Genomic DNA, 27,769 nt, shown 5'->3' with positions numbered 1-27,769 from the left:
GTGTTTACCCCAACCTCTAGAATTGATATTCAGGTAGAAATCCCTTTATTGTGGCCTTCCCAAGACTGTGAATCTGCGTGTCCAGATTTCATTTGCAGTGTTTTTTTAACTGTTTAACTGCAGTCTTGAAATTTGGAATAAAGCTTACCTGTAATTATGCAGTGAGAACATTAATAAAGATATAAGCTACCAACTGTTTCAACCGCATGTTATTTAAGAGACAGTTCATAAAGTTGCATTCAGCTGAATGGGTTGTGTTCAGGGGGTGGCACTCGCTGAACTTGATAGCCTGAATAATTTTTGCTGCAGCATATGTACTCCCGCCTCTTCTCCATATGGTAGATTGGTAAAAACACAGCTTAGGGGCACGTTTCAATCACCTCCTAAAGAGTGTAAACAAGACCTAAGAGCACACATTTATCTGGATCATTTCTGATGATATAAAGGAGGATTCTAAGAAGTAACTTATTCACAGACCAGTTGGGGAGCTGTAATTGGTTTAGGTATAACTGTAATTTCTACTGTTGAAGTGATGACTTATATGCCGCTTTTTTGAATATTTCAGTGGGGGTCATCTTCTGGATTTTGATGGGCAACTTAGTTCTACCTAGGGTGGCTTCCTTCACTTACAGGGTCCTATGGAGACACCCTTGCATACGTACTCCTGGGCAGGAGCTCTGTGCATCCACACAAACACACAGCCCCGAAGACGTAAGATCACAAGCCAATCCTCCCTCCTCAAAGCCAATATATGGGGAGCTGGTGTCCATTGTGACTTATTAACCATTTGACGCCCAGCCTATGGCCAAATGGCGTCCGCAAAAGTGCATTACCGTTCTGGGAAGCCGCCATATGGCGTCCTCCCGCACATGCGCAGTTCACACGCTTGCAGAGCCGCGCAGTGGCGCGATCTGTCACTGGCCGTGTACCTCGGACACGGCTGATGACAGATCTGAGTACCGGCCCCGTTGCCGGTACCATGTGACCTGCTGTGACCAATCACAGCAGGTCACATGACAGTTGTATACAATGGATGTCTTCATTCATGCCATCCATTGTATACTACTGCCTAGCTGTGAATGGGCACAGCTAATCACATGCACATGTCATGTGATTAGCTGTGGCCAAATCACAGCTAAACACAAAAAAAAAAAAACCCTTGAATGAATCAATGTCATTCAGGTAAATGCTTGCTTATAGCAAAGTAATTCTTTGCTATAAGCAAATTGTGTAAAAAAAAAAAAATACTGATCACTTCCCCAAAGTAGTACAATGTTACTATGGTAACATTGTACTACTTTGGACATAGTGAAATATGACAAAAAAAAAAAAATCTTAAAAAAAAGAAATACATATATATTTTTTTTCACACTGTCACCAGTCAGTGTCCCTGATCACCACCATGCTAGTTATATGATGAAGCTGTACTGCACTGGTGACAGTATGTAAAAACAAATTAGTGAAAATATATTTTTTTATTTTGTCATTTTCCGAAAAATGACAAAAAAAAATACGACTTCAAAAAACTCGCCATTCCTCTTATGAAGTACGTCGGACTGTCTACTTTGCAAAAAGTGGTCATTTGGGGGATATCTGTACTGTTCTGACATTCTTGGACCTCAAGAAATTAGATTGGCTGTCAGTACTTCAGGATTGATCAATATTCAGATCTATACCATAGTTTGTGAACTCTATAACTTTCCTACAAACTAAAAAATACATCCTAATTTGGGTTATTTTCACCAAAGACATGTAGCAGAATACATCTCGGCCTAAATTTATGAAGAACAATTATTTATTTGCAAACTTTTATAACAGAAACAAAGAAAAATGTGTTTTTTTTCCAAAATGTTCGGTCTTTTTTGTTAATTTAGCAAAAAATAAAAACCCCAGCGATGATTAAATACCACCAAAAGAAAGCTCTAGCTGTGTGAAGAAAATGATAAAATTTTAGTTTGGGTACAATGTTGTATGACTGCGCAATTGTCAAAGTGTGAGAGCGCTGAAACCTGAAAAATGGCCTGGGCAGGAAGGGGAAAACTGCACGGTATTGAAACGGTTAAACAGAACACCCTCTTCCAAACAGGAGACTGGGACCAGGAGCCAGTAGCTGTAATGAAAAAAGAATGCGATTTGGTATATCTTTAATAAAAAAATACAGTACAGTACAAGGCACAGGCAACATATTCATACACCATGGCTTATAGGTGGTTCATACCTACAGGTGGTTGGACACTGGCAAGCTTTCGAGGATACCCTTTCCATATAACCCTAGCCTACTCCATGAATCCTCAGTTTTGTAGCAAGTAAAGAAGAGTAAACAAAGGAAAGAAAGTCAGGGTGGCCTGTGTCTGTACTGTACCCAAAGATATGGAATTTACAGGTAAAAATCAAAATTCCTTCGATCTTACGTGAACAGTACAGGACACAGTCAACATAATCATATACCGTGCGATGAGCCCAAGCAATAATTATGCAGGGTGAGCAACAATTTGGCAAACATAACTATGCCAACTGGACCTAAAACAACAGGGATCAAAAGGCCCAAGTTCAGAGTGCTTCTGGGAGAACTTTGCAGCCAAAAGCTGAATTTGCAAAAGATTGGATGTCTGCCTGGTAAAACTAGTATGAACGGAAGCATGAACAGATGACCAGATGGTGACCTTACACAGTTGGACTACAGAGACTTGGTGCTGAAATGCTCAGGAAGCTTCTGCCAATCTGGTAGAATGGGCATGTATATGCACAGGACTAGTTTTTGCTGTAGAGTGTAAGCTCTTGCAATTTTCTTAGCCACTGTGATGGATTTTGAAGCAGAGTGCCCCTTGCGAGGAGAGATAAAGGAATTTGATCGGTTTGATGGAAGCAGTAGCTTTGAGGTATACTCTAATGGCTCTGACTACATCCAGCAATGTGGTGACAATCTCTTTGCATGCTTAGTAGGGAACAAGGAAAGCAGAATTACTTTGATGAGGTAGAACGCTGCAATGACCTTTGGAAGAAAGAAGTCTTGGATGTATGACAACCTTGTTTTTCTTTTAGTATGAGGAAAGGATCTTTACAGGAAAGGGCCACAAGTTCAGAAACATGTCTGACAGATGTGATAGCTACCAAAAATGGATACCTCCAGGGGAATATCCCTGAAGGGTTCAAAGGGTGGTTCTGCAAATCAAAGAGAACCACAATAAAGCAGTTTTAAAGGCATATTTAATTAAAATAATAAGCATGCTATACTTACCTGCTATGTGCAGTAGTACTGCACAGAGAAACCACAAATCTCTTACAGCACACACAATAGTCTTACACCAATTTACAGCACACACTTTTTTTGGTAGCATAATTATTAATGCGAAATGTATATTTCTTGCTAAAGAACGTTATTATATTGTTATCTAGTTGTTATGAGTACATTTCCACTTTAATGCATTAAGGTAAAAATGTTTTACCTTTAGAACCACGTTAAGGTCACAGGAAAGCACAGGGGGCCTGAGAGAAGACACCTTGGCCAATATCTCCCTTTAAGGGTGCTTACAACAATAGACCTTCCTGGAAGTGGCTTTTCTTGCTCTCAGCAAGGTAGAAATCACAGACTCAGAAATCTTTCTATGCTTTAATACTTGGGTTTCAACAGTCATGTTGTTAAATCCAAAGACTTAGAAGCAGGGTGGAATAGGGGACCCTGAGATAGCAGACCTGGCCTGTTGGGAAGGGGCCTGCGGTTGCCTGCTAGAAGTCTGAGTGTATGTATACCAGGTTCTCCTGGGCCAGTTTGGTACAATTAGAATCACTGCTTTTCTCTCTTGCTCTCTTTTGTGGAGCATGCAAGGTAAAATTCATACTGGAGGGAAAGCATAAATAAATCTGAACTGAGACCAGGGGATAATTTAGGACATCTAAGGCCAGAACCAGAGGATCCTGTGGTTCTGGCAGCAAACAGAAGAAACTTGTTGATGAATCTGGACGCTAGTCCACATCCTAGATCCCCCATCTTTGGCATATCAGTCTGAACACAGCTGAAGGAAGAGACCATTCCCCTTGGACTAAGCAGCTAAGGCTGAGCTAATCCACCTTCCAGCTGTCCATTCCTGCTGAACAGTGAGTTTCTGTCCACAGGATAATCTGCTTTGCTTCCTTCAAGGCAGCTAGGTTCCTCATGCCTCAAAATAAGCAAGTTGTTGCTTGAATAGATAGGAGCATAGATAAGTTGAAGAAGAGCCTGCTTTTTCCATGCAGACAAAATCAGTTCTTGAATGGAATTGGGCAAAAGGCAGTCTCGAAAGAGGCAACCATTAGACCTAGAACCTCACTGTGGGATTTCTCTTGGATCTCAGTTCTTGAGTCTGCAGTCTTAAAGAAAGATATTTATTTTCTGGAAGAAAGACTTGCTTAGTATTCTAAGTAAATAAAAGGTTGGAGAGAAGATTTTTTTAAATAATTGATCCCCTCGCCAAAGTTTGGAACAGCTGCATTGTCCTGTGAACATTTTCCGATGACTGACTAGGAGAGGAATCCTTCAGAAGAAGGTTGTGTAGCCTGTGAGTTGAATGCCCTGGGTCATGAGCAGGGCCAGCAGAGGTGCTAAGAGCTTTGTGAATACTTTGAGAGAAGAGGATAGGCCAAAGATCAGTGCAACAAACTAGAAGTGTTTTTCTGCCACTGTAAAGCGCCAAAAGTGCTGATGAGGTGGGAAAATGGGAATATGCAGATAGGCATCTTGAATATCCACTGATGACAGGCATTCCCCTCATCTCAGAAAGGCAATTACAGACCTTGTAGATTCCATGCAGAATTTTGGAATTTGAAGGAATCTGTCGAGGGATATTAGGTGGGATTTGTTACTGTGAAAGGCATTGAGTAGAAACCTTTGAACCTGTCTTGTGGATGTACTGGCATAATGATTTCCTAAGACAAGATGTGGTTCAGAGCCTTTTGCAAATTAACTGTCCTTGGTTGATATGAGAGAAGAAAGTAGTACGGGGGCGCAATTTTGAATTATTTTGTACTGTCTTGAAACCACTGATTTAACCCATCGGTCTAGGATGTCTGTGACCCATAGAGAGGCAAACTGTAACAGACATTCCCACACTGTTAGGAGTGAGGGCACATCTTAATTGTGGCTTTGGGAAGACTTTGTGGCTTTTGTAGACCAAGCCTCATGCTGAAAGGAAGGACTGAATTTATAAGTGGAACTTTAGGTAATAAAAATGGGAGAACAGGCAGGATTTTTAATACAGAAGAGACGTGCTTTGTCTTTTCTACATTAAAATTACCTGTCTGCCTGTCCACCCCCCTACAGTGAAATGCGCATGTGCAGACTACTGTAGAAATTTGGCAATGCCAAAACCAATGGAACTTTGCGCTGGAGCAACATTATTCTTGCCCAGTCAACGAAAGCAGCAGGTGATCAATACCTGGAAGCCAGCTGCTCAAAGATGTCAGTGGCCAGAGGGGAGCTCCAGTACGTACCATCACTGCAGCCAAGGTGATTATTGTTTCACTTTGAGGCTTTGTATTGGAAGCCTAAGTAGAGAGAACAGGTGCTCTGCATTTGTAGGAGCTAGGGGCTCCTGAAGAAGTGGTTTATGGAGTCTGTGGAAGCAAAAATTTTTCTCTGGTAACCTCTTTGATAAAGTACCTCACCAAACAGATGTCTTCATTGGGAAGACATACATATGAGGTGCCTTTTGCAGGCAGCTTCAGCTGTCCAAGCATTAAGCCATAAGATTCTGCACATCTGAAAAGATATTTTGACAGAAGTAATTCTAGAAATGTGTCTCACGAAATTATAGGGCGACACAAAAAGCAGAGCAGAAGGCAATTGCTGTGGTTTCTCTGTAAAAATACATACCTGCAATACAGGGTTTTGTAGATTTTTCATTGTCCTAGTCCTGTTAGCTGCAGTTTGACTTGGCAGTGAAAAATGAAATGGCAGTGGGAGCTGGTTGCAAGATTAAAGAGAGCATTTAGGAGCATCTCGAACATTCTATCAGCAGAATCTTTGAAAATGGGAACATCTTCAATAGGTTCACTGAGAGGTTTGTTTATAACAGACATGGCAAGATCAACCACAGGAATAGTCCACTTCATTACCAAATTTTTCAACTGGATAGAGATAAAGACTTTGGGGGAAGAGAAATCCTTTCTTGTGTGACCCAGTTGCCATAGATTGCACATTCTACCTGTTTGTGGATAGGGAATGTTTTGTAGGATTTAGTACCTATTTGCACCCAAAGGTGCATGGTGAGATGGAAGCATGTCAGACTGCACAATGCAGAGGCTCTTGCGAATAGATGCAACAAGATTTTCAATGTTAGCACGTTGTATGACGCTCTCTCTTCAATGTAATCACAGTCCAGGGAAGAGAAATCTTCCGCAGCTTCCTCCATTACTGCCTAAATATCCTCTTCATTCCCTTCAGTTTCTGCATCCACTAGGCCCTGCATACCATGATCCAGCTATGGTTGAGGAATAGAGTTGGAAAAGAGGCAGGAAGTCCTGCACAAAGGCGGCTGCAGTAAGGCCATAAACTGTCCAGGGAATTGTGACAGATACAGAAAATTCTGCTTTTGCCAAGTAGCCACATTTTGCATGCCTGCACTAGAGCTGGAAACAGATGCAGATATCAGTGTTGGAATTGGGTCCTGCTCCGCAAGGGACATATTGAAAGGTTGAATGTTGTTTGGCAAGCGAACTTTCACCTGCAATTTTAAATTGGCTTATTTTCACCTAGTCTCTGCCATAGTTAAGGGAGGGTATTCTCCCAGGGGTACTTATTGGGGGAATACCCGGCAAAAGGGTGGGAGGAAATGCCTACGTTCCTTATAAGAGCTCTAGACGGAAGTGGCTCTATGCGAAAAGTGTTCAACCAGTGGTACGATTTAACAGCTGTCATCCACCTGACACTGACCTTTAAGTGGTTTAAATTTTAAAGCCTAGTTTGAAAAGTTTGCACTACTAAGTGAATACATTTCAAACACTTCACAGTTTTTACAGTGTCAGAGGTACAGGGTAACCCTGTTTTACCTGTCCACAGCACTGGACCTAAAGTCCGAGCTTCGCCTATCACAGTGGGCATACCCACAAAAGTAGTCTTCAGGAAATGAGTGATGCAGCACAATGCCCCAAGGTGAGAATCCATGCAGGATCCAGTGCCCGAAGCAAACATTACATACCATCCTTACAGCATGGGTCCAGGTATGCTTCCAAAGGTTGCACCAATCCAGATACACTGCTTCTGTGTAGACAAAACAGTGAGGTGTTGATTAAAGAATTTAAAGAAAATAAACTAGTGAAGCAGTGTCCAATCACCTGACGGGAAGTGCCTATAACTGATGGTTTATGATTAAGTTGCCGGTGTCCTGTACGATTAAGATACATGTACTATAGAATGTTTCACTGCTTGCTCACTTTACAATATGTTTAAAACTGCTGAAAGTTTAATACTACTTTGAGCCCTTTTTTTTTTTTTTTCTGCTTCACAGGCTGTGTGCTTGTTCCAGGTCAGTGACTTGCATGTTTGTGGAGTCAGATTCAGAAGAACAGCTTTACAGCATTCACCTTTAAAGAATAAGTAAACAACAGCAGCTCCTATAGTCCTATTCTCACTCTTTCATTTTAAATATTATTGCTAAAATTGTTAAAGAAGCCACTATACCAAAACTGTGGTCCACACTAAAATAATATCTTGAACATTAACTGTGGGAATTATTCCCCTTTTACAGAGGGAACCAATGAGTTCCCACCTTATATGTGCTACAGCACAAATTATCCACTGTATAACACTTAGCTCATTAAATCCACTCCACTTATGCAGGGCACAGTTAAAATTACAGATCAAAATGTGAAAACTGCCAAATCACAAGAATGATAACCTTGGCCAGTAGTGTTTTTGCAGGTTCATCTTTCGAACCAAACCCTCAATGGTGTATAGATTTAATGAACTGTACCCTTTCTTCTAGTCCTGTTATACTTAATTAAGCAATAGCACTATATTCTTATATGTACAATATGTATCCATCTCTTATCTTGCACTTATACTTACAGATCATCATAAGGCGGTTAAAAAATGCTTAGGTTCTTGTGACTGAATAAACTGCAAATGGAGATAAGGTATGGCTTAACAAAAGTGATGATGTGAGATACCTGCATACAGAAGCCCATTACACTGAAGAAGATAAAAGGCTGGATTCACACTTTTGTGTCCAGTTGCAGCGCATTAACATGCCTTGCAGTAAGACACACCATTTATTATGAATAGGCTAGCCAACAAGTCATACCAAACCACATTTTTTTTTTAAAAAATGCACTTTTTTGGCAACAAAGTACACCTCAACGCACTCTATGTTATGGGGTGAAACCACTTTCTCAGTTTTACTTCTGTTTCTTCACCCTATTACACACACGCCCCCAGTGGGGACTACAAGCAGCCATGTTCTTCTTTGGTCACCAATAAAAAGCTGGTGCAGAGCTATGATGTACAGCCAACGCTGGAGGGACTACATGTAAACAGAAGTGGCTAAATATGAAAACAAAGAGGTGTAAGTCCTGCAGCCAAAGTACAGCAAGAGCAGTGATCATGGAGTGGTGATCCAACCATAGGAGATACACCTCAGGTGTGGTAACTATTGTTTACAAACCCAAAATGAAAAAAAAAAAAAAAGTCAATGCCTGAAGTCCTGCTTTAATTACCAAAATACACATGGATTCGTGATTTCACAGTTCTCTCCAGGGCAGAGGTACTGTGAAAAAGGCTGCAGCCAAAAATAACAGAGCACTAGGATCCATTAGCTTCACAGGTTAGTAAAAAAAATGTACAGGTTTCACCTAAAATGCTAACAGGGCAAAATGAGTTATACTGTTAAACACCTAAGACAACTGATTCATGAAATGGTTGCTTTCTTAATAAAAGAGACTGCTTTACAGCAAGATGGAGAATGAACCTTGCAGTATACCCAAAAAGGGACTTATCTGTTTCAGAGGGACATGGCTTTAAACCCATAAAAGCAGGATTTCGAAACAAAAAATGACGCAAAAAAAATGAAACAAAATGTTGACATCTTTAAAATGCAACTTCTCTCCATCTGAAAAAAAAAACAACACAAAACAAAAAAAAAAAAAACATATGGTGGGGGGGGTTCAGGTTCTGAGGAGCCATTGTTCTTACGTTTGTCTTAAAGATTAAAAAGAATCTCATATAAAGATTGTTTAAAAAACAACTCTGATACTAATTCACAGTAGGTTTACAGAAGATATAAAAAAAGAAAAAGAAAAACACTCATTATAATCAATACACATTGTTTAATCCCCAGTAACCCAACACATGAATTTCTGAGAGGCTTGTTGAGAGCACTGCGGCCACTAATGGTGTCTCAACGTCGGTATAAAACAATTACTTTGTGAAAGGCAGGGGCGGCACATAGTCAAATTGCTGCCATGCTACTGGAAGCCATTGTCCCAAGATCTGTAAATCTGTTCATCAGGAGTCCGTGTCTGAGCCAGAACTGCTCTCCCGGCTGATTTCAATCTGTAAGGAAGGGAGGTTGTCCAAACGGCTCTTCTTCTGTCTGATCTGTTCCTTTTCCTTTATTAAGGCTCCCCAGGCCTGCTGTACTACAGAGTCTTCCTCTTCTGGTGCCACGCTGCCCTTTCCACCCTTCTCTGCTGCTCGCTCCTTTTCTTTTGGTGCTGTTCCCAAACGATTCCATAAGCTTCCTAATATAGAGAAAACAGGCGTGTTATAAAATGTGTCTGAAAGGATTCAGTGAGATCAACTTTCCTATTTATTCAAACTTTTCACTATGTCTTGCATAGTTTGATTAGGCTCACTTCTTATGAAACTACACAAGTCAAAAAACACCACCACTGGTAGGATTAGAGACTCTGTTGACAGACCATTAATTTCAACAAAAATACCCGATGTGTGCCTTTTGATTAAAATAATATACTTGCCTGCAATGGTTTTGCACAGAGCAGCCCCGAGCTTCCTCTTCACGTGTCCCCCACCGGCACTCCACTTGATCTAGTGCCCCCACAGAAAGCAGTTTTCTATGGGGGGCACTTGTGTGGGCTTGCTCATAAGCCCCGCTGTCTGCTTCCATAGACACAGACAGCGTGGTACACCCCTGCACCCTTATCACAGAGTTTGACTGATCGAAACAGGAGCCAATGGCCCCTGCGTCTATCGATCTGCTCAGTGAGGAGGGACAGAGCAGGGAGAGGCACTGTTTTCGTGCACAGCGCTGAATCACGTTGGGGCTTAAGTATAAGAGGGGGGGGGGGGGTCGCAGGGGGAATCCCAGGCACAAGTGTGTTTTTTACCTTAATGCATAGAATGCATTAAGGTAAAAAGCTTAAGCCTTTACAACTAATTCAGTTATGATTACAAGGCTCATATGTGACAGCACTGTGCAGGTGTCAGGTTCAATCTTTGGAGACAGTCTATATTCTGTCAATGTGCAACTGACCTGTTTTCTTTTCCTTGCTGTCAGAATAAAGACCTTTTCCTTCCAATTGTTTTGGCAAACCCAGCCGACTATGCACATCAGACACTGGTTCTCTGCGAGGTGTAGGAATGTGGCTCAACACTTTTCGTATTTCTGGTGAATGCTGTCTCTTTCCAAGCCTTTTCCGCACATCTGCATAAAAAAGTAAAGCTGTTATTAAGCCATAAAAATTTATTCTAATGCTTTCATAAGACATGCTTTTAATTTCTATTCCATTTATTCTGTGAGTGTTGTGTCAACTGGGAAGTCCTAGTCATGGCAACCTCTATTTCCCACCCTAAAACTTAATAAAGGGTGGACTTAGCCTTTTATATCAACCACTTTTAAACCCCTGAACAGCAGGACTTAAAATGGGTGAGGAAGGGGCAGCACTCCAAGTCAGTCAGCGTTCTACTGCTTTGCATAGTGTTGGTAGTATCCCTTCATGAATGTGCTTACAGAAGGGGAAGAGGACCTTTTCAGTCTATTGCTGTTTCCAGGCTGGAGAGGACTGGTAATCAAGCTGCATTATCCATGATGTCTAGCAGCTCTGCCTAGATCACACAAGTGGCTGAACAGAAGTATAAATATTTTGTCAGGCAAGACAGTTTAAATAGTAACCATATACAGTAGGATTCAACTGGGTATTTAGCTGTATGCCTATTCAGTTGTAATACTAGACAAAATCTAAACATTTACACCAAAGTCCTATTAAAAACACTATTTTTCATGATACCAGATTTTGTTCCAGTTCCAGTTCCAGTCTGTCTGCTTGCTGTACTCTGCCTCTTCTCCTCAAGTAACAGTCGGATATCTGCAGGCTTCTCAGAATGGGATTTACTACCAATACGGTTTTTCACATTGCTTCCAGAGTCAGATCTCATTGAATTCCTAGAAAACAAGCAGATATTTGAGTACTTACAGGTTATGGTGGCCCAAACTACCCTACAGGACAATACTCTGGTACCTGATCAAACTATAATGAGCTCTATGGTAACCCTGCTGTTTGTCAAAGTAATTCTGAATATGAATAGCATTGTTTACTTCCAGTATTACACTTCCTAAGGGTGCATGAACACAGACATATGATTTTACCTAGGATCTTGCTGGCAGCAAGATCCAAGGTATAATCTTGTCAGTACACTGTATACATGTAATGTTTGTGCTAATCATTACAGGTGTACAGCACAAATTTACTACTGGTTGCTAGGATGCTGGTGACCCCTGCTGTCCTTGGTTGCTAGGATGCAGGCAGATCCTGCTGTGTAGGATCCTTGGGATGTTAGGAACATAAGCCGCCTTCCCTGCATGGTATTCAGGGCCAAAAGTGTACATTCACGATAAACCCTGTATGCATGTAAATGTTAGCACAAAAATCTAGAGCACTAAATATGGTCCATACGCAGGACTGTGAAGGCAGATCTTCCTATTTTTTGTTTTACGCAGCTAAGATTATTCTTCTTGGTTCATAATAAAGTCCCCTTACAATATCAGGGCAATTTTTGTCTCTTTTCTGGCCTACTATCACCATTTGTGCTGGTAACATTCATACATCATCCTGATCATTTGATTGGGTTATTCTGTTCTATTCTTGACAGAATATGGAATTGTGTTTTTCAAAAAGTCACTGTGAAAGTCCCAGTTATCTGCATGTGTAAAATACTGTATGCTTGTAAATGTTAGTAGAACCGGTCCATACACAGGACTGTGGAGGCAGATTTTCCTATTCTTTTTGTTTTACAAAGCTGAGTGCAGTTTTAAAATTACAGGCCCATAGCACAACATACAGCTGTGTTCAGATATGGGGGAAAAAAAAGTAGACTTTAGAGATCTTGCACCCTCATACATAAATGCGTGCACAATTATTAGGCAAGTGAGTATTTTGATCAAATCATCATTTTATGCATGTTGTCCAACTCCAAGCTGTATGCTTAAATGCTTATTGGATTTAAGAATATCAGGTGATGTGTATTTGTGTATTGATAATAATAATGGTGTGGCCTATGGAGATCAATACCCTATACCAAGGTGTGCATAATTATTAGGCAGCTTTTTTTGCTCAGGCAAATTGGGCCAAAAAAAAATTTAACTGACTGAAAAGTCAAAAATTGTAATCACAGTGATCACAGAACCAGCAAATGTTTTGTTGCAAATGGTCAACAGGATCCCAAGAAATGTGTTGATGAAAAATAAAACGCAAATAAACTGGCAAGGATTTGAGAAGAATCAAACGTGCAGCTACCAGGAACCCATCATCCTCCAGTGCTGTCATATCCCAGAATTGCAACCTACCTGGAGTTCCCAGAAGTACAAGGTGTTCGGTGATCAGAGACATAGCCATGGTAAGGACGGCTTAAACCCCACCACCACTGAACAGGACACACAAGTTGAAATATCAAGACTGGGCCAAGAAATATCTAAAGACAATTTTTTCAATGGTTCTATGAACCAATGAGATGAGTGTGACTCTTGACGGACGGACCCATGCCTGGATCAGTAACAGGCACAGAGCTCAACTTTGACCCAGATGCCAGCAAGGTTGAGGTGGAGTACTGGTATGGGCTGGTATTATTAAAGATAAGCTAGTTGGATCTTTTCGGGTTAACGATGGACTCAAAATCCACTCCCAAACCTACTGCCAGTTTTTAGAAGACACTTTCTTCAAGCAGTGGTACAGGAAAAAGTCTATCTTTCAAGAAGACCATGATATTTATGAAGGACAATGCTCCATCACATGCATCGAAGTACTCCACTGTGTGGCTAGCCAGTAAAGGCCTTAAAAGTGAAGGAATAATGAGATGAATCAATTCCTCACCTGACCTAAACCCTATTGAGAACTTATGGGCCCTTCTTAAATGGGAGATTTATGGTGAAGGAAAACAGTACACCTCTCTGAAGAGTGCCTGAGAGGCTGTGGTTGCTGCTGCACAAAACGTTGATTGTCAACAGATCAAGAAACTGACAGACTCCATGAATGGAAGGCTTATGACTTATTGAAAAGAAAAGTGGCTATAATGGTAACTGATTTTTTTTTTTCTTTTGGTAATAACAGAAATGTTTATTTGTAAATTTTGAGTTATTATTCTCACTTTAACAGATGAAACACAAGTGAGAAGGGATTATTTTCATTTAGTTGCATAATAATTCTGCACACTAATAGTTGCCCAATAATTGTGCACACAGATATTCTCCTAAGAAAGCCAAAACCTCACTTTTACTTTCTTAAATATTCAGGTTTAAGGCTTATTAACATTTTGGATTGACAGGGCACTGCAGTTGCAACCAGTGAGCTACTAATGATGACCAGCATACAGTGAAGCAGTGTCAGAAAGTTTACACAATTTATCATACCAAAGTTATTATTATTATTATTATTATAATACAGTATTTATAAAGCGCCAATAGTTTGCTCAGCATTGTACATTACAAAGGGGGACAGAACATGGGACAGAACAACAACAATACAATGCAAAACATGGGGGGATCGAGGGGCCCTGCTCTTTCGAGCTTACAATCTAGGAGGGAGGGGATGGTGGCACAGGAGGAGATAGCTGTGGGGGATGGGGTGGTAGGAAGAGTGGAAGAGGTTGGCAAGTTAGCAGGGGGTGGGGTAGGCTTCCCTGAAGAGGTGGGTTTTCAGGGTGCACCTAAAGGAGAGGAGAGTAGGTGATAATCTGATGGGTTGGGGCAGGGAGTTCCAGAGGATGGGTGATACCCTGGAGAAGTCCTGGAGGCGGGCATGGGAGGAGGAGACCAGGGAACTAGAGAGAAGGAGGTCTTGTGAGGAGCGGAGTGTGCGTGCTGGGCGGTACTTGGATATTAGGTCAGTGATGTAGTTCAGGGCAGTATGGTGGACGGCTTTGTACGTCAGTGTTAGGATTTTAAATTTGCTCCGTTACCAATCGGAAGCCAGTGGAAAGATTGGCAGAGGGGGGTGGCGGAAATGGAGCGGTTGGAAAGGTGAATGAGTCTGGCAGCCGTATTCAGGATCGACTGAAGCGGGGATAGCCAGCGGTGAGGCTGGCCTGTAAGGAGGGAGTAAGTTCTCTGTATTTCCCTGCTCTCAGCTCACATGCAACCAAGAGCTATACAAGAAGTGAACTACCTGAATCATGTTCTGTGTAGATGCCATTCAAACTTCCATAGCAGGTTTAATTGGGATTGGGGACTATAAGAACTTCAAATTGCTAACTTTGTTTTATAGTAAGCAGTGTCTGTGGGAGGGACAGCTAAAACCTGCAGTGTTTGTCTCTCTACTTCATCTACAGCAGGCGAAAAGCGCTGCAGTATATTTTTTTATACTTCTTTAAAAAAACAAAAAAAAACCCACAAGCACCACAAATAAACAAACCTGCAATGGCTAATCTGACTGATTCCAGTGACTGGCTGTTGCTTAGTGAATATCCTTCCTTTGGGAACTGCTTAGAATAAATTCACAGAAAGTACATTCTGGAGCAGGATCACAACAGTGCACTGCAGTCTGGCTGCAGCTTGACTGTATCCAAGCTTTACATGGGGTTCTAAATGAGTTCTATTAGACTGCGCATTTTCTGAAAGCACATCAAAGATGCAGAATGCAGCAGGCGCTTTCTTAGAAAACTTTAAATACTGCCAAAACTAAGTCTGCATTCACACCTGAGTGTATTGTAGCTCAAAGCAAAATCCCATTCATTTCAATGGACTCTTGTCCACACTCAGAAGTGAACAAAGGTCATTGAAATGAATGGGATTTTGTTTGTTGAGTGTCTTCCAGCTACACAATTCTCAGGTAAGAATGAACCTAATTGGTCCAATTACCACATGTGTGATTCTAGCTCATCAGCAGCTTTACTTTGACATAGATAAGGTCACACAAGTTGCAGTTATACAGTGAAGGAAATAAGTATTTGATCTCCTGCTGATTTTGCATGTTTGCCCACTCACAAAGAAATGATCAGTCTAAAAATCAAATGGTAGGTGTATTGTAACACAGAGACAGAATAACAAAAAATTCAAAAGAAATGCATGTCTAACAAATGATGCATCGATTTGCATGTTCATGAGGGAAATAAGTATTTGATCCCCTTCACAAAACATGACTTAGTACTTGGTGGCAAAGGGATTTGCAATCACAGAGGTCAGACATTTCCTGTAGTTGGCCACCAGGTTTGCACACATCTCAGGAGGGATTTTGGCCCACTCCTCTTGGCAGATCCTCTCCAAGTCATTAAGGTTTGGTGGCTGACATTTGGCAACTTGAACTTTCAGCTCCCTCCACAGATTTTCAATCGGATTAAGGTCTGGAGACTGGCTAGGCTACTCCAGGACCTTAATGTGCTTCTTCTTGAGCCACTCCTTTGTTGCCCTGGCCGTGTGTTTTGGGTCATTGTCATGCTGGAACACCCATCCACGACCCATTTTCAATGCCCTGGCTGAGGGAAGAAGGTTCTCACCCAAGATTTGACGGTACATTGCCCCGTCCATTATCCCTTTGATGCGGTGCAGTTGTCCTGTCCCCTTAGCAGAAAAAGCAAAATATTTCCACCACCATGTTTGACAGTTGGGATGGTGTTCTTGGGGTCATAGGCAGCATTCCTCCTCCTCCAAACACGGCGAGTTGAGTTGATGCCAAAGAGATCCACTTTGGTCTCATCTGACCACAACACTTTCAACCAGTCCTGCTCTGCATCATTCAGATGTTAAGTGGCAAACTTCAGATGGGCCTGGACATGTGCTTTCTTGAGCAGAGGGACCTTGCAGGCACCGCAGGATTTCAATCCTTGTCGGTGTAATGTGTTACCAATTGTTTTCTTGGTCACTGTGGTCCCAGCTGCCTGGAGATCATTGACAAGATCCTCACGTGTAGTTCTGGGATGATTCCTCACTGTTCTCATGATCATTGACACTCCATGAGGTGAGATCTTGCATGGTGCACCAGACCTAGGGAGACTGACAGTTGTTTTGTGTTTCTTCCATTTGCAAATGATTGCACCAACTGTTTTCACCTTCTCACCAAGCTGCTTGGCGATAGTTTGGTAGCCCAGTCCAGCCTTGTGTAGGTCTACAATCTTGTCCCTGACATCCTTGGACAGCTCTTTGGTATGGTGGAGAGTTTGGAATCTGATTGTTTGATTGCTCCTGTGGACAGGTGTCTTTTATACAAAAGGAGATTAGCAGCACTCCCTTTAAGAGACTGCTTCTAATCTCAGCTTGTTACCTGTATGAAAGACACCTGGTAGCCAGAAATCCTGCTGAATGATAGGGGATCAAATACTTATTTCACTCATGAACATGCAAATCAGTGCATAATTTGTTAGGCATGCATTTCTTTTGAATTTTTTGTTGCTATTCTGTCTCTCAGTGTTACAATACACCTACCATTCGATTTTTAGACTGATCATTTCTTTGTGAGTGGGCAAACATTCAAAATCAGCAGGAGATCAAATACTTATTTCCTTCAATGTATGTGGTTGCTCAGTGTTGAGATACTGCTTGGAGTCATATTATGTTCTCTATACAAGAGAAGGTCAGTTTTTTCTTCTTTTCTGGTCTACTGAAATCATTTGTGTTGATAACGATAATAAATTATCCTGATGGCTCATTCAGGTTATTCTGTTCTTTCCTAGAAATAATATGGAATTGTGAACCTATTTGTGAAATTAGATCAGTTTATGGGTTGACAGTGAGTACTAGTGTGCTTTTACAAATTTAAGATAGGCTCACAATAGGCTTGCAAACTCCCTGGGGAAGTGAATACTTGATAAGGACAGTTTTGAGTGGAGATATGTTTTTCTAAGGCAGGCCACAGACGATGTCGAAATCTGAAAGTTTTGTTGAGTGAAAAACGAAAATAGCTCATATGAATGTGCCATTAATTGTTTCGGATTTCTAATAAAAATCCATGTTGGATTAGGCACTTTAAATTGTGACATAAAAATTGTGTGTCACAGCTAGCACACTAATGATGCAAAAAATGAACGATTTAAGATTTTTGTTCGGTTTTCACATTGTCTGCTTGTCAGCCTGCTAAAAGAACATAATTTGAAAGTCCCAGTTACCTGCATTTGTACTAAATAAAATGTACAATAGAAAACACCCAGATTATTGTACAAGTAAGTTTCTGGTAATCTGGTTATGCATTTCGGTTTTTTAGAGAAATGCAACAAATAAACTGTGCATGTAGTACTCCCCTCTACTATTTTTTAAAGAATAAGTCCACCTCTGGGAACATGTTTTATGTGCCACCCATTTTTAGGGCGGGGGGGGGGGGGGGGGGGGAACATGTAACATGTTCCTACTCCTGCATCTCTTCCCCCCAATTTACCCCCTCCCTGTGACAGCAGGCTGGGAATCTCTCCTCACATCCACTGTCACAATTTGAAAAGACTGCGGCCGCGTGGGGCTCCGCCCACACACTCACATCATTCATTCACGGAGTTCTGTCAGTGAATGCCTACAAGTACAGTCAGCCTTTGCGGTTCACAGCTTGTAGTTCACAATAAGCTGTTGAGGGTACTGGTGAGCACTCTCCTAGTCCATGGAACTTCCTGGACTACAGTAACTGTCTGCCCGTATCAGTGGTACGGACAGACAATGTGCTGACAGCCTGCAAGAGCCTGACATTGCACCTGCGATCTGCTGATTGCAGATGCAATGCTTAACAGGCTCCTAAGAAATAAAAATTGTAAATGTGCATTTTTTACTTGAAAAAAAGAAGTACATTTATTATTATTATTTTTTTTTTTTAAAAGGTGAACTTTTAAGCATGAAACATTTATTGCAACAATTCAGCAGAATGCAGGCAATGCACAGGAAGCAGCCAGTCAGGCAATTAGAAGGGCAGAAGGCACTACTCAGTAATTAGTTATCCACAGAACTATATTTTATCTGGAACCACATTGTCCTTTCCTGATATGATAAAGGACTTCTACATGTGTCCTTCTGTGCTGGATCCTTGGCCAAGCTGCAGTGAATTATGTTGCTATTTAGCTTTAATAAACCATGAAAACTGAACTCCTGAAGCATGAAAGTCTGAAACGTGAAAATCTATGCAGCAACCACACGCAAGGACTGGTAAGAGGCAATATTATGTTCTTAGATTTAAATATGGTTCACATACCCTTTCACAAACAAAGGATATATATTCCATTCATTCCTGATATAGTCCTGCCAGACAGCAGAATCAGACTGATAACCAGACTTTTCTTTATTGCAGTTAATACAACTAGGTGTTGTCACTGTTCGAGAAGGAAAATCAGCAAATTGATCAGCCCCTCTATTTGTCACTCCTATCATGTGCTTGTTAGAACATGAGCCCAAATGACTGGCTCCTTGTGCTGCTCCCCCTCTGCCAGATGGAGCTCTGCAGTGCAGTGAACTGCAAAAGGCTGATATCAGGTCAAATTCAAATACCTACAACTGCATGGATTAAAAAAAAAAAGGACATATTAATAAATTCGGAGCCACATTAATTTACCGTATTTGCTGAGGTTGTGACATCATCAGCCCACCCGAGCAGGCTTTGTATTCATTAGTAGAATACATCGCTCGCCGTGATTGGCCCAGTGTATACTGTATGTAGCTGCAGCTACCGTACATACACGCATCCAGCGGGCTGATTACAGTAGGGACGTACCGGTACGTTTTGAAACCGCTTGGCTCAGCGCAGTATACTGTATATACCGCACATCCAGCGGGCTGACAGATTAATCTGTCATAGGGACATTTGTTTTGAGCCAGCTTGGCTCAGCACGGTATACTGTATGTACAGTATTACCACACATCCAGCCAGCTTGACCCAAACAAACTCAAGGTTCACATTTTATACCCCGCGTATAAGACGACCCCCAATGTTTGGGGTATATTTTTAAGTATAAAAAGTAGTCTTATATGCCAGAAAATACTGTATGTTGTTTTTTTAATCTAAGATCAGCTTTAGGTGAATATCTTGCCCAATATGTTTTTAAAGCATCAAACGGTATTTCCTGAAGCAGAACATTGATATCTATGCACAGTACTGAAGGTCAAACCTCTGTTTGCAGGTCAATGTTGTAGATCTTCAAAGCCCTTATAACAGGGGTCCTCAAACTTTTTAAACAGGGGGCCAGTTCATTGTCCCTCAGACCGTTGGAGGGCTGGACTATAGTTTAAAAAAAAAAAAATGCACAAATGCAGACACAGTACAGGAGATGAGACTACGGACAAACAACGGCGGCGGGAATACTGGACCGGCCGCTCCATAAGATGCACAGACCATTTCCCCCCAAGTGTGTCTTATGGAGCGAAATAGTGCCCCATCATTGGTGTCAGTGGGAAGAATAGTGCCTCATCATTGGTGTAAGTAGGAGGAATCGTGCCCCATCATTGGTGTCAGTGGGAAGAACCGTGCCCCATCATTGGTGTCAGTGGAAAGAACCGTGCCCCATCATTGGTGTCAGTGGAAAGAACCGTGCCCCATCATTGGTGTCAGTGGAAAGAACCGTGCCCCATCATTGGTGTCAGTGGAAAGAACCGTGCCCCATCATTGGTGTCAGTGGAAAGAACCGTGCCCCATCATTGGTGTCAGTGGAAAGAACCGTGCCCCATCATTGGTGTCAGTGGAAAGAACCGTGCCCCATCATTGGTGTCAGTGGAAAGAACCGTGCCCCATCATTGGTGTCAGTGGAAAGAACCGTGCCCCATCATTGGTGTCAGTGGAAAGAACCGTGCCCCATCATTGGTGTCAGTGGAAAGAACCGTGCCCCATCATTGGTGTCAGTGGAAAGAACCGTGCCCCATCATTGGTGTCAGTGGAAAGAACCGTGCCCCATCATTGGTGTCAGTGGAAAGAACCGTGCCCCATCATTGGTGTCAGTGGAAAGAACCGTGCCCCATCATTGGTGTCAGTGGAAAGAACCGTGCCCCATCATTGGTGTCAGTGGAAAGAACCGTGCCCCATCATTGGTGTCAGTGGAAAGAACCGTGCCCCATCATTGGTGTCAGTGGAAAGAACCGTGCCCCATCATTGGTGTCAGTGGAAAGAACCGTGCCCCATCATTGGTGTCAGTGGGAGGAATAGTGCCCCATCATTGGTGTCAGTGGGAAGAATCGTGCCCCATCATTGGTGTCAGTGGGAAGAATCGTGCCCCATCATTGGTGTCAGTAGGAGGAATAGTGCCCCATCGTTGGTGTCAGTGGGAGGAATAGTGCCCCATTGTTGGTGTCAGCGGGGGGAGGAATAGTGCCCCATCGGTGGTGTCAGTGTGGGGGGGGGGGGGGGAATAGTGCCCTGTCATTGGTGTCAGTGGAAGAAGGGGATAGTGTCCCAACATTGGTGTCAGTGGGAGGAATAGTGTCCATCATTGGTGTCAGTGGGAGGAATAGTGTCCCATCATTGGTGTCAGTGGGAGGAATAGTGTCCCATCATTGGTGTCAGTGGGAGGAATAGTGTCCCATCATTGGTGTCAGTGGGAAGAATAGTGCCCCATCTTTGGTGTCAGTGGGAGGAATAGTACGTCATTGGTGTCAGTGGGAGGAATAGTACGTCATTGGTGTCAGTGGGGGGGAATAGTGCCCCGTCATTGGTGTCAGTGGGGGGGGATAGTACCCCATCGTTGGTGTCAGTGGGGGAAGGAATAGTGTTCCATCGTTGGTGTCAGTGGGGGGGGAGGAATAGTGCCCCATCGTTGGTGTCAGTGGGGGGGGAGGAATAGTGCCCCATCGTTGGTGTCAGTGGGGGGGGAGGAATAGTGCCCCATCGTTGGTGTCAGTGGGGGGGGAGGAATAGTGCCCCATCGTTGGTGTCAGTGGGGGGGGAGGAATAGTGCCCCATCGTTGGTGTCAGTGGGGGGGGAGGAATAGTGCCCCATCGTTGGTGTCAGTGGGGGGGGAGGAATAGTGCCCCATCGTTGGTGTCAGTGGGGGGGGAGGAATAGTGCCCCATCGTTGGTGTCAGTGGGGGGGGAGGAATAGTGCCCCATCGTTGGTGTCAGTGGGGGGGGAGGAATAGTGCCCCATCGTTGGTGTCAGTGGGGGGGGGAGGAATAGTGCCCCATCGTTGGTGTCAGTGGGGGGGGAGGAATAGTGCCCCATCGTTGGTGTCAGTGGGGGGGAGGAATAGTGCCCCATCGTTGGTGTCAGTGGGGGGGAGGAATAGTGCCCCATCGTTGGTGTCAGTGGGGGGGAGGAATAGTGCCCCATCGTTGGTGTCAGTGGGGGGGAGGAATAGTGCCCCATCGTTGGTCTCAGTGGGGGGGAGGAATAGTGCCCCATCGTTGGTGTCAGTGGGGGGGAGGAATAGTGCCCCATCGTTGGTGTCAGTGGGGGGGAGGAATAGTGCCCCATCGTTGGTGTCAGTGGGGGGGAGGAATAGTGCCCCATCGTTGGTGTCAGTGGGGGGGAGGAATAGTGCCCCATCGTTGGTGTCAGTGGGGGGGAGGAATAGTGCCCCATCGTTGGTGTCAGTGGGGGGGAAGAATAGTGCCCCATCGTTGGTGTCAGTGGGGGGGAGGAATAGTGCCCCATCGTTGGTGTCAGTGGGGGGGAGGAATAGTGCCCCATCGTTGGTGTCAGTGGGGGGGAGGAATAGTGCCCCATCGTTGGTGTCAGTGGGGGGGAGGAATAGTGCCCCATCGTTGGTGTCAGTGGGGGGGAAGAATAGTGCCCCATCGTTGGTGTCAGTGGGGGGAGGAATAGTGCCCCATCATTGGTGTCAGTGGGAGGAATAATGCCCCATCATTAGTATCAGTGACACCAATGATGGGGCACTATTCCTCTCACTGACACCAATGACACTTGTCAATGACACCTGTTCCAGCATGGTGCTGCTGCAGCCAGTATACCTGGTTGCAGCAGCACCATCTGCACGGCACACTTACCCGTCAGCTGTCCTTCACTCTGGCCTCTCCCTCACTCGATGTTCACGGGGCCGCTCGGCTCCGCCTCCTCGCAGGTGATTGGCTGCCTGTGTGCCTTTCCTGAGCTGGCGCCCAATCACCGGTGAGGAGGCGGAGCCAAGCGGCAGCGCAAACATCAACTGAGGTAGTGGCCGGAGTGAATGAAAAAGCAGCACTTCCTGGACTGGATCGTTGTGGGACTGGGACACGGAGCCAGGTAAGATACAGCAGCCCCCTGCCTGTCCCTGTACTTAGTGTCCCTTCCTCGCGGCAAATACGCCCCTGCCGACGGGCCGGAGAAATGTCCTCGGCGGGCCGCAGTTTGAGGACCCCTCCCTTGTAATAATATAAAATCTCTGGTGGATGGGATTATTGATAAAACTCTTGCAATGGTAAGGTGATTGACAAAAGTTTTTCCTCCCTTTATATGTGGATAGGTTTCCCAGGAGGCAATGTCTAAAGACTTTCAACTCATACTTAGCATAAAACCAAACTCACTACATCCATCAAGTGCAACAGTGACATCTGCTGGCCACATTGCATCATACCAGTGCTAAACCTGAAACCTCTCCCTCCTAGTGAAACTTTACCGGCACTGCAGGGGTCACCTTCTTTCGTCTAGGAGACAGTAAAAGCAATTTTAACTACTCAATCCACTGCTCCTCTGGAAAGTGGTGTATCCCCCCTCCCCATACTCTGGCACTGGACTTTGGATGGGGAATAAGAGGCTGCAGGGACTGGTCTAGAAGAATGGAAGAGCCTGCAGGAGTGGAAGAGCAGGTAAGTAAATCTACTTTTCCAAATCCCCTAGAAAGAAATGAGCAGATAGCACTTGAATGCGGGCACAGCAGCACTACAAAAGGAAAATGTTTACGTTTTCTGGAGTTTAGCTTTCAGATGGTGCTGATGGTTCCGATGCTCCTCTAATTCAACACTGCTGCAAAAGGTGGTCTAGTAACTACTGTATATCCACTAAAAGACCTATGACAGCACCAGATTTGGATTGTGGGAATAGCCCATGATACGGTTTACTAGACTGTATCCTCAATTCATTATTTGCCCTAAAAATACTGAAAGCCAATTAAAAGCCAAAAATAAAGATAAATATACAAAGTATATTTTTTGAATTAGAATTATACACAAGAAATTTGGATGGAACTTTTACAGAATAAATGTGGGGTACACGATCCCTAAATTTAACCCTAGACAGCATGGGGTGAAAGAAGCAAGGAGACTCCACTGATCTTCTGAAAGAAGAAATACTGCCATAAATTGTAAGTTTACAGAGAAAAAGAATTAAAGTGTTTTCAATCCTTATGCTGCTAGCATTAGTAAATAGATAGGAAAGTAGATCATGTAATCAAAATACAAGCATATCAAACTTTAGGCTTTAAATATGTACTACAAATAGTTACAGTATATATTTTTCCTATGTTTTAATGCTTTAGAAGAAAAATAATGCTACACAGAGCTCTGGGAGTGTAGAGGGAAAAAAAAAATCCTATCTCCAACAATATTCACAATGGTGAAAGTTCTGGGGGGTAAAACATGTCAGGAGAGACTGCATGAACTTACTATGTACTGTCTTGAAGAAAGGGGGGGACAGGACTGAAACCTTTACATACATTATGGGTTTGGGTGTGAGTATTCAGAAGGCAGTAGTATCAAAATAAAGCCAAAATCAAGAACAGAGAAACATGACCTCAAACGATTAAGAGGAAAGATCAAAACTAAACTTAGAGTTAGCTTTCCTTTCCAAGACAGCACCATCTTTAAAAATGATCCAAGGTGAGTTTCAACTTCCCGGAATAAAATGCTGATTCAGAGTTGGCAAAACCATGTAAATCCAGGTGCCAGTGCATTTCTTAGCTGTGTTCACAAATATTTGTCACAGATAAGCAATTGCTTAACTTCCCAAAAAATTTCACTGTTGTAGTCTATTTTTTAACTGGGAACGAGTAAACAAAACAAAAGCATTCTTTTGTCAGTTTTGAAGTCCCTGGTCCCCGCATTCCACTGGTAACCTACAGTGAACTGAATGTTGGCAGGGAGAATCAGTATAAGCTGAATGGGACCAAAGATCAACAGTGTCGGAAATGCTGGTTTCCCTGCGGACCTTGAGATGATTTAGGACTAGAGCGAGACAGCATATCTTCTTCTTTATGCAAGATTAAAGTGGTTCTCAAGACAAAAAGGTGTTTTACCTTAATGTATTTTATGTAGCAAGTCCAAAACCTTCTGGGTGCAACTCCCCCCTCATATGTATCTGAGCCTCCTCTTGATCCAGTGATGTCTATGATAGCCACAGCTTTCCAGAGTCTCTCTCTCCTCAATGGCTCACACAGCAGCAATCACAGACAGTGAGCCAATGAGAGAGCGGTGGGCAGGGCCAAGCGATGCTCTGGGTGTGAATGGACAATGTCCATTCACAGAAGCGTGGCTTGGGAGAGAGCCTGCTCGAGTGCCCCCATAGAAAGAGGCTTGCTATTGGGGGCACCAGCTGGAGGGAGGTGCCAGGACTGCTGGCAGGGGACCCAGAAAGAAGCGGATCGCGGCTGCCCTGAGCAAAACCACTGCACAGAGCAGGCAAGTATACTAGGTTTTTTTTTTTTTTTTTTAAATTACAACCCTTAGAATCACTTAATTATGTATCCATCAAGCACTGAATGGCACTTTCCATGGAGCAGCTTACCTGATGCTCTTTAGCTTTGACTCTACCTCATCAGCATACATGGTCATCTTCATGCTTTTTTTCGGAGAGGGTGTAGAAATCATTTTCAGCTCTAAGTCATAGTCCATTTCATCAGAGTCTGAAGCGCTGGCTGCAGAGCGCCGTGCCCCCTCCCTCTCTCTTTTAAAGGCTTGCAGTTCATCTCTGTATTCCACCACTACACGGTCATCCTCATCCATATCCTCTTCCTCCTCCTCTTCTTCTATTGGCTCCTCTGGAACATTCACCAGGCCTACATATCAGGCAAATATTCAACTCATCAGCAAACCACAGAGGCCAATGGCCCCTCACTCTTATAACACTCCCAACTAAATTACCAGATTCTAAAAGGGTAAAGCCCAATTTCAGCCACTGCTTTTTTGTCTTTTGGAAAGAGTGAGAATTAAGCCACATTCAGACAGTTGAAAAAGTGCAACTAGACGACGCCTCTGGACACCCCATGCTATGATCACATACAAACTGGTTGCTTACCTGCAACCAGTTAGTGTGTGGCTAAGACTCAACAGAAACCCCAATCCTGACCGGAAGCAGTTTCATGCTAAGGGCAGGGGTGCCTGCCATTGAATTTTACAAACCTCGAGCCCGCCCCTGGCTGCACATATTTGGCCATCTGAACATAGCCTTAGAAGTGAAGAAGGCCAGTACTCCATGTAAGTTATAGCTATTCAACTGTCAACTGCAATCTCTGTTGGACGGCACGATGGTCCTCTTTGTCCAAGTGGGGAGAACCTGTGTGCCCCAGAAACCTACATAGGTGATTGGTGTTTGCAGTAAAAAAGAAAAAAATGAGAGCTTACATAGAGTGCTGGCCTTTCTTCATGCCAAGTCCCTAGAAGCATCACCACCATACATGCACCCCTGAAGTTTGGAGGCAAGAGGTTCCTCACAAGTCCGCCTTTGTCACAGGGGCTTGACTGTGTAGTTTGAAATTGAAGACTAAACAAGACAACACACATAATACTTTTAATAAACGTGTTTTTACACACCTCAAACAGCCATACTCCAATTTTTTTTTCTAAGTTATCCTTTTTATTGCATGAATCTGTCTGTAACTGGGATTCAATTAATGGAGTTTTCACACAATTAGGCAACCCAATTATATCTGGACAAGTGACTAGGCTTCTAATCTGCTACTGAGAGATGAAGACACCATCTAAAATCTTGATGCACAGGTATGCAAATTCTAACAACAAACTTGTCTTATTTACTCCATTTTGGTTTGTTAAATATACCATTGAAACCATTTTGTTATATTTGTTTTATAACTGAAGAAAACCTGATATTTACAGGAATTCAACGCTGTCTGTGTTGTCTCAAAGTCTACTTAGACCTCCTTTGTACTACAACTTATTTAGTACCTATGCTTTTGAAATGAAGGGGATGGATTGAGTCATTTAGAAAGAGAAAAGTTGGCAGGGCTGACACCACTCAGTCCTCAAAAATGCTGTGAGTTGAAGAGCTGAGTGCATTCCTGGCAGACCAGCAGGTAAATTTCTATACTTGCAGGGTCTTATTTACTGATATTTTTTTCTGCTTTGATATACACTTAATTCTAATTTCACAATATATTTGGAGTGGCCGAAGCTATGCTGTCCTCAATGAAACTAATCTGTTATTTATCATGTTAAAAGTACTTCCAGAAAAAAACAATGCATGTATCCCCACCAAAACCTATTTTTGCAGTTTTTGTGTAAAGACTTTGAACCCCTGGAGAGGTTAACCCTTTTTTTCAGGTGACCATTGACACAGAGACAGAAACTTGATGGAAAAATAAATTACAGCTCCATCAAAACATATGCTGAGGGTTACGGTGTTCCAATGAAGACACCTGTCTGAAAGGGAATTTCCTCTCACCTCCTCCTGTGCCTCCTAGACAGGAAGTGAAGAGGCAAGGGAGAATGTCACCAGCACACTGAGGATCACCAATATGGGTCCAAAAGTTTTAAATGAACGATCACATAGTTACAGCAAGGCACCGTTTGGGAGTCTCGCAGGACCCCTTCATCAAGCATGTGATATCACATGCCTGATGAAGGGCTCCTGTGAGACTCCGAAACGTTGCCTTGCTGTAACTATGTGATCGTTCATTTAAAACTTTTGGACCCATATTGGTGATCCTCAGTGTGCTGGTGACATTCTCCCTTGCTGATTCTGTTTAATTTCAGGCGATGGTCACTGCAACACCCACTTATACACAGACATTTTTAAAGCAGGAACGTGTGCATTTGAATTGTACACTTGCATTCAGGAAGTGAAGAGAATCGCCCTACCACAGTACAGACAGCAGAAAATAAATAAAACAAACAAACTGACAGAATTCTTTTTTTTTCTCTTATTTTAAGCCTAACTCCATGTTTACTTTTAATTTAAATAGTTCGTGGCCCAAGCGAACCATTTCCAAATACTATATGCAGCATCAGCAAAATAGAGTATGACGTGCTGTGGTCCAGCAGTAATACAGGGTCTTCCAGTCTATTGCCAGAGCAACATTGAGTTGGGCTGAGCGCTGCCATTGAAGGAAAGCCTTGTATTTTATCAATTAATACAAGGCTTCCTCTGATAGGCTGAGAGTGAGACTGTGACATTAGCTGCCTGCCTCTTTGCCTCATACAAAGGAAGCCTTGGATTCAATGATAACCCCATCCCCATATCGCTGATGGAACACAATGCTGCATACTAGCTGATGCTACATACAATTTATACAG

The 27,769-nt window shown here is 43.1% G+C and overlaps 2 protein-coding genes across 4 annotated transcripts in view; one reads left to right on the top strand and one right to left on the bottom strand.

Moving 5' to 3' along the window:
* Nucleotides 1–7,592, top strand: part of SARM1 (sterile alpha and TIR motif containing 1) — a 100,584-nt gene extending 92,992 nt beyond the window's left edge. The window contains exon 11 of the mRNA XM_089657495.1: nucleotides 7,482–7,592. Coding sequence (XP_089513621.1) covers nucleotides 7,482–7,507 — 26 coding nt within the window. The 3' untranslated portion in view covers nucleotides 7,508–7,592. The remainder of the gene's footprint in view (nucleotides 1–7,481) is intronic.
* A 1,685-nt stretch (nucleotides 7,593–9,277) lies between these two features.
* Nucleotides 9,278–27,769, bottom strand: part of NCBP3 (nuclear cap binding subunit 3) — a 56,350-nt gene continuing 37,858 nt past the window's right edge. For 2 of the 3 annotated variants that reach the window (XM_089657507.1, XM_089657525.1), the window contains 4 exons: nucleotides 25,026–25,296; nucleotides 11,218–11,372; nucleotides 10,464–10,634; nucleotides 9,278–9,711 (listed from right to left, as the gene is read on the bottom strand). In XM_089657507.1, coding sequence (XP_089513633.1) covers nucleotides 9,476–9,711; nucleotides 10,464–10,634; nucleotides 11,218–11,372; nucleotides 25,026–25,296 — 833 coding nt within the window. In that variant the 3' untranslated portion in view covers nucleotides 9,278–9,475. The remainder of the gene's footprint in view (nucleotides 9,712–10,463; nucleotides 10,635–11,217; nucleotides 11,373–25,025; nucleotides 25,297–27,769) is intronic. The other variant, XM_089657514.1, reaches the window with a different exon arrangement.

The sequence above is a fragment of the Staurois parvus genome, unplaced genomic scaffold (genome assembly GCF_062004578.1).
Source record: "Staurois parvus isolate SC_StPar_1 unplaced genomic scaffold, SC_StPar_1.0 ptg000029l, whole genome shotgun sequence".
NCBI classification, from domain to species: Eukaryota; Metazoa; Chordata; class Amphibia; order Anura; family Ranidae; genus Staurois; species Staurois parvus.
Note: the sequence above shows the minus strand (reverse complement) of the source record. Positions and strands in the feature narration are given on the sequence as shown.